The sequence below is a fragment of the Scylla paramamosain genome, chromosome 3 (genome assembly GCF_035594125.1).
Source record: "Scylla paramamosain isolate STU-SP2022 chromosome 3, ASM3559412v1, whole genome shotgun sequence".
In the NCBI taxonomy this organism is placed as follows: domain Eukaryota; kingdom Metazoa; phylum Arthropoda; class Malacostraca; order Decapoda; family Portunidae; genus Scylla; species Scylla paramamosain.
In genome coordinates this window covers 14,939,194-14,952,500 of record NC_087153.1, presented here as the reverse complement: position 1 = coordinate 14,952,500, position 13,307 = coordinate 14,939,194, and the positions used below count along the sequence as shown (strand labels likewise).

The 13,307-nt window shown below is 40.4% G+C and overlaps 1 protein-coding gene across 10 annotated transcripts in view; it reads right to left on the bottom strand.

The window, feature by feature from the left end:
- Positions 1–13,307, bottom strand: part of LOC135091114 (uncharacterized) — a 544,598-nt gene that overhangs the window by 405,436 nt on the left and 125,855 nt on the right. For all 10 annotated transcript variants that reach the window (XR_010262351.1, XM_063988513.1, XM_063988533.1 and 7 more), the window contains one exon: positions 11,681–11,746. Coding sequence is in view for 9 of the 10 variants with exons in the window: in XM_063988513.1 (XP_063844583.1) it covers positions 11,681–11,746 (66 nt within the window). In the remaining variant the exon portion in view is untranslated. The remainder of the gene's footprint in view (positions 1–11,680; positions 11,747–13,307) is intronic.

Here is a 13,307-nt window from a genome sequence, read left to right as displayed (position 1 = left end):
ATTTCTGGACGCACGAATATTCAATGCTCGTGTTCTTCTTCAGTTCAACTATAGTGAGTGTCAAGAATTTTTAATTTTCTCGTCGTGCGCAATTTTCAGGAGACACTCCAGAAAATAAGTTGGTCTTTCTGGGAAGGGCATCATGAATGGCCTTTACAAACCGTCTCTTTACACTTCGCTGGTCTCACTGATATATAAATAAAGCAAGTAAAAGTCTTGAATAATGAGATCCCTGCACTAACACTATATACCTACCATTATCTCAAGGATTCAGATGTTCTTGGTGTACGAGCAGTCCCATAAAGGACAAGAAAAGTATTATTACCGATTATATTGTATGCATTTCATGGACTTCTTCCTTAATTGACGGGAATTACTCCTTACAAAAAAAAAAAAAAAAAAAAAAAAAAAGTTGGAAAAACATGTCCCACGCGGTGTGAATAGCAAGAAGACTGAGAAATGAATGAGGCAAGGAAACTCACCATGTGCATTGGTAGAATTATGAGAATTTATGCAGCACTTTCTTAACCCAAGAATCCCTACTTTCTTCCTCACCTCCATTTCATCTTCACCACTCACTCTCCCTTGCTTCCAATTGTTTTATCTCAATCTCTCTTTTTGGTTTTCAGTGACGTGGTGTAAAAGGCTTAATCAAAATAGCAGGTATAGGTTTTCCTGCATGCTCTCTCTCTCTCTCTCTCTCTCTCTCTCTCTCTCTCTCTCTCTCTCTCTCTCTCTCTCTCTCTCTCTCTCTCTCTCTCTCTCTCTCACCCTTAATCAGTAGGAAGCTCCAGGCACAAGCAGAACACTGTAATCAATACAAGTGTGTGAGAGAGAGAGAGAGAGAGAGAGAGAGAGAGAGAGAGAGAGAGAGAGAGAGAGAGAGAGAGAGAGAGAGAGAGAGAGAGAGAGAGAGAGAGAGAGAGAGAGAGAGAGAGAGAGAGAGAGAGAGAGCAAGGTATGTATATTACCTCTAATTTAGCATTATTTTCCTCGAAGGGCTATCGCGTGAGGTGAGGTCAAGGAAGAGAGAGAAAAAAAATATATTGAACATAAAGAGGGGAAGAAGTGAACAATAAAAAAGGAACACAAGAAGATGAGAATGCGTGAAAGAAAAGCTAATAGGAGGGCGCAGAGGAGCCGCGGCGAGCAGGTCACGAAGGTTGGATTGAATTAAGGAAGAATGAGAGGACATATAGAATTCAGGGGCAAGGAAGAGCAGGGAGGGAATGCTGGGAGGAAGAAAAAAGTAACGGCAGAAAATAACATCAAACAAGAACACAGACGGGAATGGCGCACACACACACACACACACACACACACACACACACACACACACACACACACACACACACACACACACACACACAACGTTGCAAGTTAAATAGCTTCTTTCTGCAGTCATGGCGATAAAGAGCGAATAGCTTCTGAAATACTTGTAGTAGTCTCTCTCTCTCTCTCTCTCTCTCTCTCTCTCTCTCTCTCTCTCTCTCTCTCTCTCTCTCTCTCTCTAAGGAATACATGGGCGAGAGATTTTAAGCACATGAATTAGGATTAGCGCTCCTGAGGGTGGGAGAAGTGTTACGTTCAATACTCAAATTTAGAAAAAAACAAGTGGAAAGAAAAGAAGAAAGGGCAGAGAAGAGAAGAAGAGTGGAATGGATTAGATGCCCATAAAATATTTGACTGGCAAAAGAAGCAACGTGCAGGAAATAGAGTGGAAGTAGAAGGGTCGCAAGGGAAAGAAGAATGATTTTTCCCGAGGGGTGAAAAGGGGTAAGAAAAATTAAGATCAAGGGAGGGAAGCAGAGAGGAAGAAAAGAAGCTTTCTTTCGCAGTGACATTCATTATTAGTTCGTGTCTTCGCCTCTCCCTCTCAACGGATCTGTCCACTTGTATAGTCTGATTCAACAACATTATTGCCCGATGTGTGAAGTGACGATTCGAAGAGAAAATGGGAAAAAATAAAAGAGAGGAAAAGAAAACAAGTGACAAATATTGAGTTAACACAACTTTCGCGTGAATTCGTGTTTGTTTACTGGTGTGTGTGTGTGTGTGTGTGTGTGTGTGTGTGTGTTATTGTTGTTGTTGTTGCTGCTGCTGCAGCTGCTTACACAATTAGAATTTTATATTTCAAATATTTTTGCAGTGGAAAAAATAAATAAATGAAATATATATATATATATATATATATATATATATATATATATATATATATATATATATATATATATATATATATATATATATATATATATATATATATATATATATATATATATATAACTTCTTTAATCTTTTCGGTACACTTTCATGTATTTCTATTTCATTATCACACACTTCAAATATTCTTGCATACTGAATTTCGAAATTTTGCCCATGATTCACTAAATACACTTGATGAAGCACTTAGAAGGGCAACAACACCAGCCCAGGACAACAACGTCCACCTGCGATACTTGTCTTTCCCATCACATGCCGGAAGAGCTTAGCAGGGGCAGCCCTACACACACTAACAGCAAGACACGGCGCTCGCAAAGAGTAAGCAGGTTTCACTTCCGCAAGGAGGTCACGAGAAGGGAGTCTGGGGTGAATGCAAGCACGCGACGCAGGACTGCCAGAGGGGGACGAGGCGAGTGCGAGAGTTCTTGGAAATCTCACACAAATAAGAACCAGTTTTCCTACATCGTAAGTAGAAGACGCGTGAAGGTGATGACGATAACAGTGATGATGATGGTGATGACAACAGTAGCAACAACAACAACTACGATGACGGCTACCTACAACTTTTCAGACATATTTGGGTTATATTCTCTGAAATAGTCTTGTTGCTTAGAAAAATAAATAAAACATTCTTTTTTTACAGTCTTCTGAATGTTTGGAAAAGACGACCATATCATTTAAAAGGTTAGTGAAAGCTGGACCTTGATCTCAGAAAGGCGATGTTAGAAAAGGAATGGTCCACAAATTCACGGACGAGGTTTCAAATGTATATTTTCATGTGTATTATGAAACTACACACATATTCAACATAATTTTTCCACGAATGTAAAGGGTAAACTCTTCAATATTCATGTCAGGAGCAGATTAAAATTCATAAGAAAATCAAATAGTAAATTGAGATCAAACTCTTCATTCAAAGTCTTCAGACTGGCAGCTGACAACTCTTTGAAGTCTCTGATGATTCTTTTGATTACTTATAGAACCGGTGAAGAAACCTAACTCCTCTTGAAGTCCAGTAGTTGGAAAACCGTACAACTTCGTAACAACTTGGTATAGTAAGTTAAACATTTCTCATACTGGAAAAAACTCTGAGCAGGATAAGAACGCACCAAATATACACTAAGATGACCATTACACGTGCAGGCAGCCTTCCGATGGATGGCACGGGCTTTAAAGCCAATTCATGTGATCTTCGTTTAAGTCATGCATCAAGACACTTCTCCATCTTTGAATAATCCTTTTGTCAGAGGTTATTTTTTTTTTCTTTACATTATTTATTACCCTTGCTTATTGTCTCTCTTGTATAAAATAATATACGTATATGTAACCTACCAGCTAAAATCCACAAACATTCCATATGCTACCACCTAAACATACACTTACATATACGCACGCACATTACAGACATAAAGACAGTATTATCTAATGTCGCCTCAGTTCTAGCTATTACTTTAGCACCGGAAATGAGACCCCGCGTCCAATTTTCTTTCACAGGTGTGGAAGTCTTACCTGAGGCATTTTTTTTTTTTTCCGGTAACGAGATGACACCAGCCCTTAATGGTGTATGTAACAACACGCGTCGCCATCCACACGCCCGACACCTTGTTATCCTTCTGTCCTACGCCTTTGCTCATCTTCCTCCTTCTCCTCCCTTTTCCTTTTCCTCTCTCTCTCTCTCTCTCTCTCTCTCTCTCTCTCTCTCTCTCTCTCTCTCTCTCTCTCTCTCTCTCTCTCTCTCTCTCACTGTATCGGACAGAGGAAAATATCTATGTAAATCGCATTAGCTTTACGTAATCCAGACGCGCCTTTATCAAGCTGCCAATCAGAAACAAACTTTTATTTAACACTTTTATTTCTTCACAAGTTTCTCATTTTAAATGGCACTCATTGATTAATATGTATCTTCCTATTATAGAAAACAAAATACTCCCACGCATGAATAAAAAAAAATAATAATACCGATACATACACACACACACACACACACACACACACACACACACACACACACACACACACACACACACACATTAATAGGGAAATGAGACTGTTTTTATTCGCCATCAAATTTAAAGTAAGCTTCTTTGCTCTTCAAAACACCCTTCGCCCTTGTACCATTATTGTAAGCTTGACTCGTAGCCTCTCAAAGCTTTCTTCCTCCACACACACAGTCTACTACTACCACTAATACGTGATATGTTCACACGACTGCAACCTTCCGCTGTCTGAGTTAGTTTAGTCGATTTATAGTCCTGTATAGTCTTGGTGTCTCTTTATGAACTTGTAGGTTTCATATGCACTTTAACTTGAAGGAAAGGCAATGCTTCTCGCCAAATCTCGTAATCGACCATGTTTAAATTACCGCACCTCTACGGGGATTCTATTTTATTTTTTTTTTTTTTGAGTGTATTAAAATGTGGCGCACGAAAAAAAGAATGCTAATAAATGTGGCTTTTTTGTGAAGGGGGGGGAGAATACGAGTACAGTAACTTCACTTCCATCTTTTCAACTTTTCTTGTCTTCAAAAAACACATGTTGTCGTGGAAGTGTCGAATGCAGGAAATATTCACGTGGAAAATGTACCCTGATATCTTTGGTAAAAAAACAGAAACCATTTTTTTCTCTCTTTCTTCTCCTGGTTTCCTTTTTCTCCACTGAAATATATATTGAGATGAATAGAGAGAGAGAGAGAGAGAGAGAGAGAGAGAGAGAGAGAGAGAGAGAGAGAGAGAGAGAGAGAGAGAGAGAGAGAGAGAGAGAGAGAGAGAGAGAGAGAGAGAGAGAGAGAGAGAGAGAGAGAGAGTCTTGAGTGGAGGTGACAACGAGCCTGTAGGAAAGATGGAAATACAAAAAAAAAAAAAAAACTGCGTGAGAGGAAGGAAGGAAGAGGGTGGAGGGTACAACGGCCGCAGCATATTTATCAGCAAATTGTGGCTGACGCAGGCAGCTGACGGCGCCCTGCTGACACTCGCCGGCACCTGAGGAGTATCGGCGCTGATGAAGCTGATGATGATGATGTGTGTGTGTGTGTGTGTGTGTGTGTGTGTGTGTGTGTGTGTGTGTGTGTGTGTGTGTGTGTGTGTGTGTGTGTGTGTGTGTGTGTGTGTGTGTGTGTGTGTGTGTGTGTGTGTGTGTGTGTGTGTGTGTCATGAATATTTCCTTGTGATCCTCCTCCTCTTTCTTACGTTTACCCTCGCAGTCTTTTGTGCATAAACTCCAGCTGTCGCTTCCTCTTTCCAGCGGGCGCCCCTCGTGAGTCTCAAAAATGTGACACGTTCTCTCCCTCATCAGGCCGCCGGGGGAAGGGAGGGAGGGAAAGAGAGGAGGAGGTACGAGGGAAGAGAAGGAAGGAGCAACGGAGGCAGGGACGGGAAGAGAGGAGGAGGAAGAGAGGGATACAGGGGTGGAGGGACGGAGAAATGGAGAAGAGAGAGTGGTAGGAAAGAAAGAAGAAGAGTATGTGATATAAAATCTGAAAAAAAAAGGGGGCAAGAGGGAGAGTTGACTTAAGGGAAGGAAAAACTGGAGAGGAGCGAATGAGAGTAGAATAGGAAAATTATAAGTAGCAGGAAGCGCACGGCGGAAGGGAACAGAAGAAAAGTGAGGATAGAAAAAAAAAAGGGAGGGAAGAAAAAGAGAGAAAGCTTGGAACTGGAAGAAGGCGAGGACTGGAGAGAGGAAATAGAGACAGGGAAGACAGAATAAGCCAAACGGACCTAATGACTTAATGGTATAGAGTTCAGGATTTGATTCCACCTACACAGACAGATTCCAATGACTGCTGACTGTTTGTTATCCTACCCCTTTACCTCCATTACGATTCCCACTCTTTCCTCTCTTAATTCATCTCCCCCGCAGTCCATAGAAGGAACCAAGTCACCCTGTAGAGTATCATGTTATTTTCTACAGTGTGATTTCTAAAGTTACTGGTTATTATCTTCCCCTCTCACTTCTCCTCTACGTTTCTTATCTGCCTTCATCTTTCCCTCCCAGCCACCCTCCCACACCTCTCTGGTAAGGTCCATATATAAATGTGCTGTTTCCTGTTTTATTTCCTCAGGACATATTCCCACAAATGCTGACTATCAATCTCTTTTCCATCCACGTTTCTCTCTCTCTCTCTCTCTCTCTCTCTCTCTCTCTCTCTCTCTCTCTCTCTCTCTCTCTCTCTCTCTCTCTCTCTCTGCACCTCTTCCTCCATGCCCGTGTCTCTGGGAAAATTTCTGAATGTTTCTTGTGTGTGTGTTTTTTATTTTCCTCCAGTTATTGCATATTTGTATTATTGCTGATTACTATCCTATCCCCTTACGTTTATTGCTTCCCTCTCTTCATCTTTCTTCTTTCCCTGTCTCACATCAGGGCATCATCCTACATGCCTCTGAGAGTCTATGTGAATGTGCTTTTCGTTGGATTTCCTATAGATATATTCCTATTATTATTTATTATCATCTTATTCCTCTTATCTATTTTACTTATCAGTTTTCATCTTTTCCTCCCATCCATTAACATTCCTATACTTTTCTATAAATGTGTTTTCCTTTATATTTCCTAAAAACATATTCCAACCATTACTGATTATTCCATCCCTCTTACGTTAATGTTATTTCCCTCTCTTCGCCTTTTTCTTCCTCCCGTACACCCTCTTACACTTTTCTGGGAGTCTAAGTGTTTAAAGTTTTATTTTTTTCGAAGATATATTAATGTTGTATATTCCTGATTATTATTATCCTAAATCTCTTGCGTCTTTGTTACTTCTATCTCTTCACTTTACCCTTCCATCCATCCATCCATCCATCCATCCATCCATCTTTCTTCTTCTCTGGGAGTCTTTATAGGTGTGTTTATTTATTTATTTATTTTTTTGTCAGAAATATTTCCTATTACTAAATATTATGCAATCTTTCTCACATCTACACGTCTTCTCTATCTTCACCTTTTTCTCCCTCCCTTCCACACACCCTTTATTTATTTATTTATTTTTTTGTCTGGGAGTCTAAGCGAGTTTAAAGTTTTATTTCCTTAAGACGTATGTACATTACTATTACTCATTAGTATTATTATGCCATTCCTCTTCACATCTGAGTATCTTCCCTATCTTTACCTTTCTTTCCCTCCCTTGTACTCTCCCCTCCATCCATCCCTCCACCCACCTACCATCCTGCAGCACCTCACAGGGAAGAAACTAAAATAATCATGTCGCTTCTTGTTTTATTTCCTACCGACAGATTCCTGCGATTGTTGACTTTTATCCTACCAGTGCTTTTCCACCTCCTCATCCCTCCATCCCTCCTTCCATTCACCCTCCAACACTTCCCCGCCTAAATAACCCAGCAGTTTTCTGTTTGTTTATTTCTTACCTTCCCTTTCTCCCCCCAACGTAAAGTTCCTCCTCTTCCATCGCTGCCTCTCGTTCCCTCGCCCCCTGAGAGACCCATCCACATTGTGTCCGTAAAGATGAAGTTATCACCCTCTTCTTCACCTTCACGAAATTATCCCTCACTACGCTATCCTATCTGGGCTACAAAATAACTACCTAGGGATGACGGGGAGAGAGAGACAGAGAGAGAGAGAGAGAGAGAGAGAGAGAGAGAGAGAGAGAGAGAGAGAGAGAGAGAGAGAGAGAGAGAGAGAGAGAGAGAGAGAGAGAGAGAGAGAGAGAGAGAGAGAGAGAGAGAGAGGTTGGAATGGACAAATGAAAAGGAGACGAGAAGGACGAGTAGAGGGAGGAGGAAGAGAAGGACGAGGATGAACAGAAAAATAATAAACAGTGAGACACTGAAGGCCATGAAAAGGAAGAAACGAGAGAGAAGGAATAAAAGAGAAAAAGGGGAGCATTACATAAAAGGCAGGGGATAGAAAATGGGAAACAAGGCAAGAACAAATGAAAATAACAAAAAAGCAGAAAAGGAACAAGATAAAAAAAAAAAAAACAGCACATACTTTAACATCAGCCATCTTTTATTCTTTTATTTTTTTTGTCTTTTTATTCCATGAGTAATATAATTTTCCACGTATTTTTTTTTCCTTCCTTTTATTTCATGGAAAGAAAAAAAAGGAGAAAGAAGGGGAAGGTAAAAATGTCACCCAGTGAAAAATGAAGCAACGGAACGGGTAAAAACTGTTAACTTCGCAGCCATAAAACATTTGTAGTGTTTAAAGTGGAATTCGCGATCAACACACACACACACACACACACACACACACACACACACACACACACACACACACACACACACACACACACACTTCTGTTGCAAACCTTCCCGAGAACTGATGAGCAAAGAATATTGGTATGTGTGTGTGTGTGTGTGTGTGTGTGTGTGTGTGTGTGTGTGTGTGTGTGTGTGTGTGTGTGTGTGTGTGTGTGTGTGTGTGGAAGATGAAGAGGGCGGGACGTGGAAAGAACGAGTATTAGCAATTCTTTCCAGCTCAAGCTTACTGGGTATAGATGCTGGAAGTTCATGAAAAAGTACCCATACTGAGAGAGATGGAAGACAGCGAAGTAATGAAACACAACGGTGGCAAATGGAGGGAGAAAGAATAAATAGGAGAATGAAAAGGAGGAGGAGGAGGAGGAGGAGGAGGAGGAGGAGGAGGAGCTGATGAGACGAACACCTTCATCTTATATTCAACAAGTCTACAAGGAATTTTGTTCTCTAAGAAAATTGCGACATTCTTTACAACCAAAAGCAGTTCTGAATATATTTATGAAATTAGTTGTGTAAACTTTAGCCAGGCAGCGTTTATCTAAAAGCAGGAAACAAATTCAGGTGTGTGTGCATGCCCGGGAGTTTTATCGGCGCGCGTTGAAATATTGAAGGACAACCACACACACCCACCCACACACCCACACACCCACACAACTAACAAAAAAATGCAAAATCAGTTAAACAAAGACAAAAAAAAAAAAAAAGAGAAAAGAAATGAGAAAAAAAAAACATACCCCCCTCCTCACCCACCCATCCCCACACACCCACCCATCCTCCACACACTATCCCTGCCACCCACAGACCCACCCCCACCTACACACGTATAAACTCAATTTCCGAGGTGACGATGAAAGCCTAAAAACACATCTCGCGTTTGCCCTCCCTGGCCCCCTCCCGTGCGCCACCCTACACGCCTCCTCCGCCTCCCGTTACCAACTCTTTTATCTCCTCCCTTAACTCACACTCCCCTCTTTTCTCTCTCTGTCTCCCTCTTCCGCTCACATGCTCCATTTTTTTCAAAAGATCTCCAGTCAGGCCTACGGGGCCGCGCTATGTCCCTCCCTTGCGTCAGGCTACGATTGTATGACTTCTCACACGTCGCCTTGTCTGTGCGTCATCTATACATGAGGTGCAAAAAATGGAGAAGTTATAAAGTAGGTCGATGGCAGGTGGAGAATAGGAGGAAGTGAGAGGTAAAGAGGAGGAAACTGAAAAGGATAGAGATCAATAGAAGGGAATAAATAATACTTCCCCTCTCACAGAAAGAAATATGGAACAGACGGGCGAGAGGAGGGCCAATGGGGCGATTGTAATGGGAAAGGAAAAAGGGAAGGAAAAAATGAAGGAAGAGAATAGGGAAAGGGGCGCACTGGAGAACAGAAAAGGGTTGGGGAAAGATTTACAGAGAAAAGGTGAAGGAGGTAACGAGGGAGGGCGAGAAAAGGGGACGGAAAAAGAAGAGCGGCAGCATTTTGTCTCCCTCGGCGCTCTGTTACATAACTTTGTAAAGGTGAACAGAGGTGTCCTTCAGGTAGTCACCAGCTACCGGCTCCGAGACACATAGCAGACGCAGAAGGATCAAATCTTAGAGTAAGTCACTTATTTGGAGGCAAAGAAGCTCAGCCAACCTTATAAAATGTACTGAAAATGCTGGCAGAGTGAAGGGATTAAGTACACCTTTTTCCTCTAATAGTTCCTCATTCCTGACAACAGAGGCCTAAAAGTGTCCTTGTTGTCTTTCCTTTTTGTAGTTCCCTCATGATCCCATAATTGTGGAGCCGTTTAAAGGATTATTTTCTGTGTTATTAGTCACTGTCTATCTTACATATTTTCGGTTCTAATTACTGCCTTCCACATGAAAGTATTATTGTATTTCCTGCAATATCTTACCTCTCATCTTAGGTTATGGGGGAAATGTATATTTGTCTATTTAACATTTGTACTTTTTCTCAGATATATCCAAAGTTTAATAGCATATTGAGAAGCAAACAGAAGAACTGTTGCCATCGGCATGAAATCTTCCGCATTGCAGGCCAAGGAAATGTAAAACAACACACCTCGTCCGTCCCTCTTTGCACTGTACCTTGCATGGTCATTCGACTGACTCATACATTCTATAAAGTTATAACCTGAAGCTTGAACAGTTTCAGAGTTAGCTACAGTTGCAAATCACCTACTGACTACAGGCAAAATCCAGTGGAGACTTACAAAGTTATGGGGTGCGAAACAAGCGCGCGCACGCACGTACACAGATTAAATTTTATTATTTTATTGACCACAACAGCTTAGTTTAGACGGCCCAGTAAAAAAAGAAAATAATAAATAAATAAATAAATAAATGAAATAATGATTACTTATAAGCATACAGTTTTTTCTTGAAGGTTCTTCAGGAAACATTGTTGTAGTAGCATGTGCACCCATAACAGCATACATACAGGCGTAAAAGACTAGTGATCACCACAAAACGCAACTAAAAATATACCTAAATTAAAAACAAACTACAAATAACGCGAGCTATAAATAAAATTCACATACAAGGACACTTCGCGGACACTTGAAACAAACTACCTTTAAAAACACATTATTTATAAATTTCTTAGGAAAACGCAACTACAACAATCTTAAATTGTCATTAGAAAATGAAAAAAATAAAAAACAAAAGCATGTTACAGTAACGACACATTATTTATAAATTTCTTAGGAAAACGCAACTACAACAATCTTAAATTGCCATTAGAAAATGAAAAAAAAATAAAAAAACAAAAGCATGTTACAGTAACGACTAAACTTAAAACAAAAACTTTTCGAGAAACTTTTTATATAAAATTTGATCAGAGAAACGTGAACGGTAGAACCAGCACCTATATGGATAAAAGGACAAAAAGGAAATCTAAACACACACACACACACACACACACACCTCTCCAACCTTAAGATGGGCAAATTACCATAACAAGATATTCCGCAACGCGTATTTTCACATGCCTGATACTCGTGCCCAATACACAAACTCTGCTTTGAGTGACATATTGGCGATTTCAAAGGTCGTCTCTCATGTGATATGCAAAGATCTCGGAGACGTAATGGAAATGAGAATATTGTGTAACGTACAATTAAAATCTCCGTGTAAAGATTTCATTCGCTTAATACTGAAAATGCAATAATACCAGAAAGAGAAAATGCAGCACTGAATCTTCCGTCACAAGACAGAAGTATAGAGATATCGCACTGCTGACGCCTTTACTCACCTGATACTCGTACGTTTCTGCGCTGCCCGGCTCGCTACCTTGTATATGGAGGCATCATGAGTTTTCCTGGAAAAGGAGAAAGAAAAGTTTATAATAATACAATGTAAGAAGTAATTTCATGTTATAAAAATAGTAAATAAAGAAAAACATTTGGGTGGCTGCGGTGCGGGAAGACTCGCCACACACTTATCATCAGCGGTGGACGTCCTATTACGTGTTTTTTATTTATTTTTTTTTTTCTCCTTATTTTCCACATTCTTTCAGCAACACCTCTCCGGCTTCGCGCCACAAATCAGAGTGTTATAGTGGACGTTCATCGCTATAATTAACAATTTTTTTGCGCCATTTATCGTCGCCCACGTCACATTACACAGCGCCAGGTGGAATCAAAATAATTAGTTTCCGCCAAAAAAAATTGAGGTGTCAAATGCTGGGCCATTAAATTGTAATCTTTAGGGAGGGCTTCTGCGTGAGATCAAATTCAGCGCAATGCATAAATTAAATACACCAAAAGTGAAGCTGAAATAACACTGCGAATCACTTTTTCCAGTCCTTTGCTGTGCACAACCCAATTTTCCCATTTCAAATTTCAGCCGTGGAATCGTGTGCGGCTGATTGTCGGGACGTCCTGCCCCAAACACTGGATTCCATTGGTATCATTATTTTGAGGCTGTCAGGTGCGGGTGAGTGACAACCAGGTATCCTTTTTTTTTAACTACTGCATAAAAAAAAACAAAAAAAAAACGGAAGTACACATGATTGAAACAAAATAGTAAAAAAAAAAAAAAACGCCAACCCGATGCGCCTCTCATGCATTTCAACAACAATCCAGTTCTCTCACTTCTTGTCTGCAGCCAGAACAAAGTCGAACCATCAGCAACAATGTGAAAAGGGCATTGAACAACAAAAACACACTTGATGTCAGAAAGTAAGGGCATTTCATTAACAGCATGCTTCTAAAATACCTGTGGTTCGTTAGTATGTAATGTGCAAACGAGTACTTCTGATCTCGACTCCATGTATCTTGACTAGAGAAGCGGCAGCCCTGTCACTCCTCTCACACCAATGACCGGGTAATCCTCACTCGATACAGCATGAGGGGCGTGAATGGAGGGGAGGAGTGATGTGTTCTTAATTTCACTCTTGTCATGACGTACGAGGGGAAAGTCTAGTTATTCTGAAGGGTTTCCAGACCGCCCTGCCGACTGGAAAACATCTGATGAAAGCTGTAAATGTAAAGCGAGGTGGGACTTCCCTGACGGAGATGCGAATGAAAGGTATTTTGCACCTGTCACTGACTAATGGGACTCTGAAATTGTAACACCTTTCTGTGCTGGTGGCGGGCAGTGAATTTGTATGGCTTACGCACGACAATCCTCAAAACAAACGACTTACTGATGGATTACTGTTCGCTTATTGAGGGAAACGAGGTAAGCTTGACGATGTAACGACACACAAGACTTTCTCTTTTTTTTTATATATATATATATATATATATATATATATATATATATATATATATATATATATATATATATATATATATATATATATATATATATATATATATATATACAAGGGAGAAAGAGCCAAGGGTAAGACAAAGTTAAAGTCAAGAAAAAAAAAG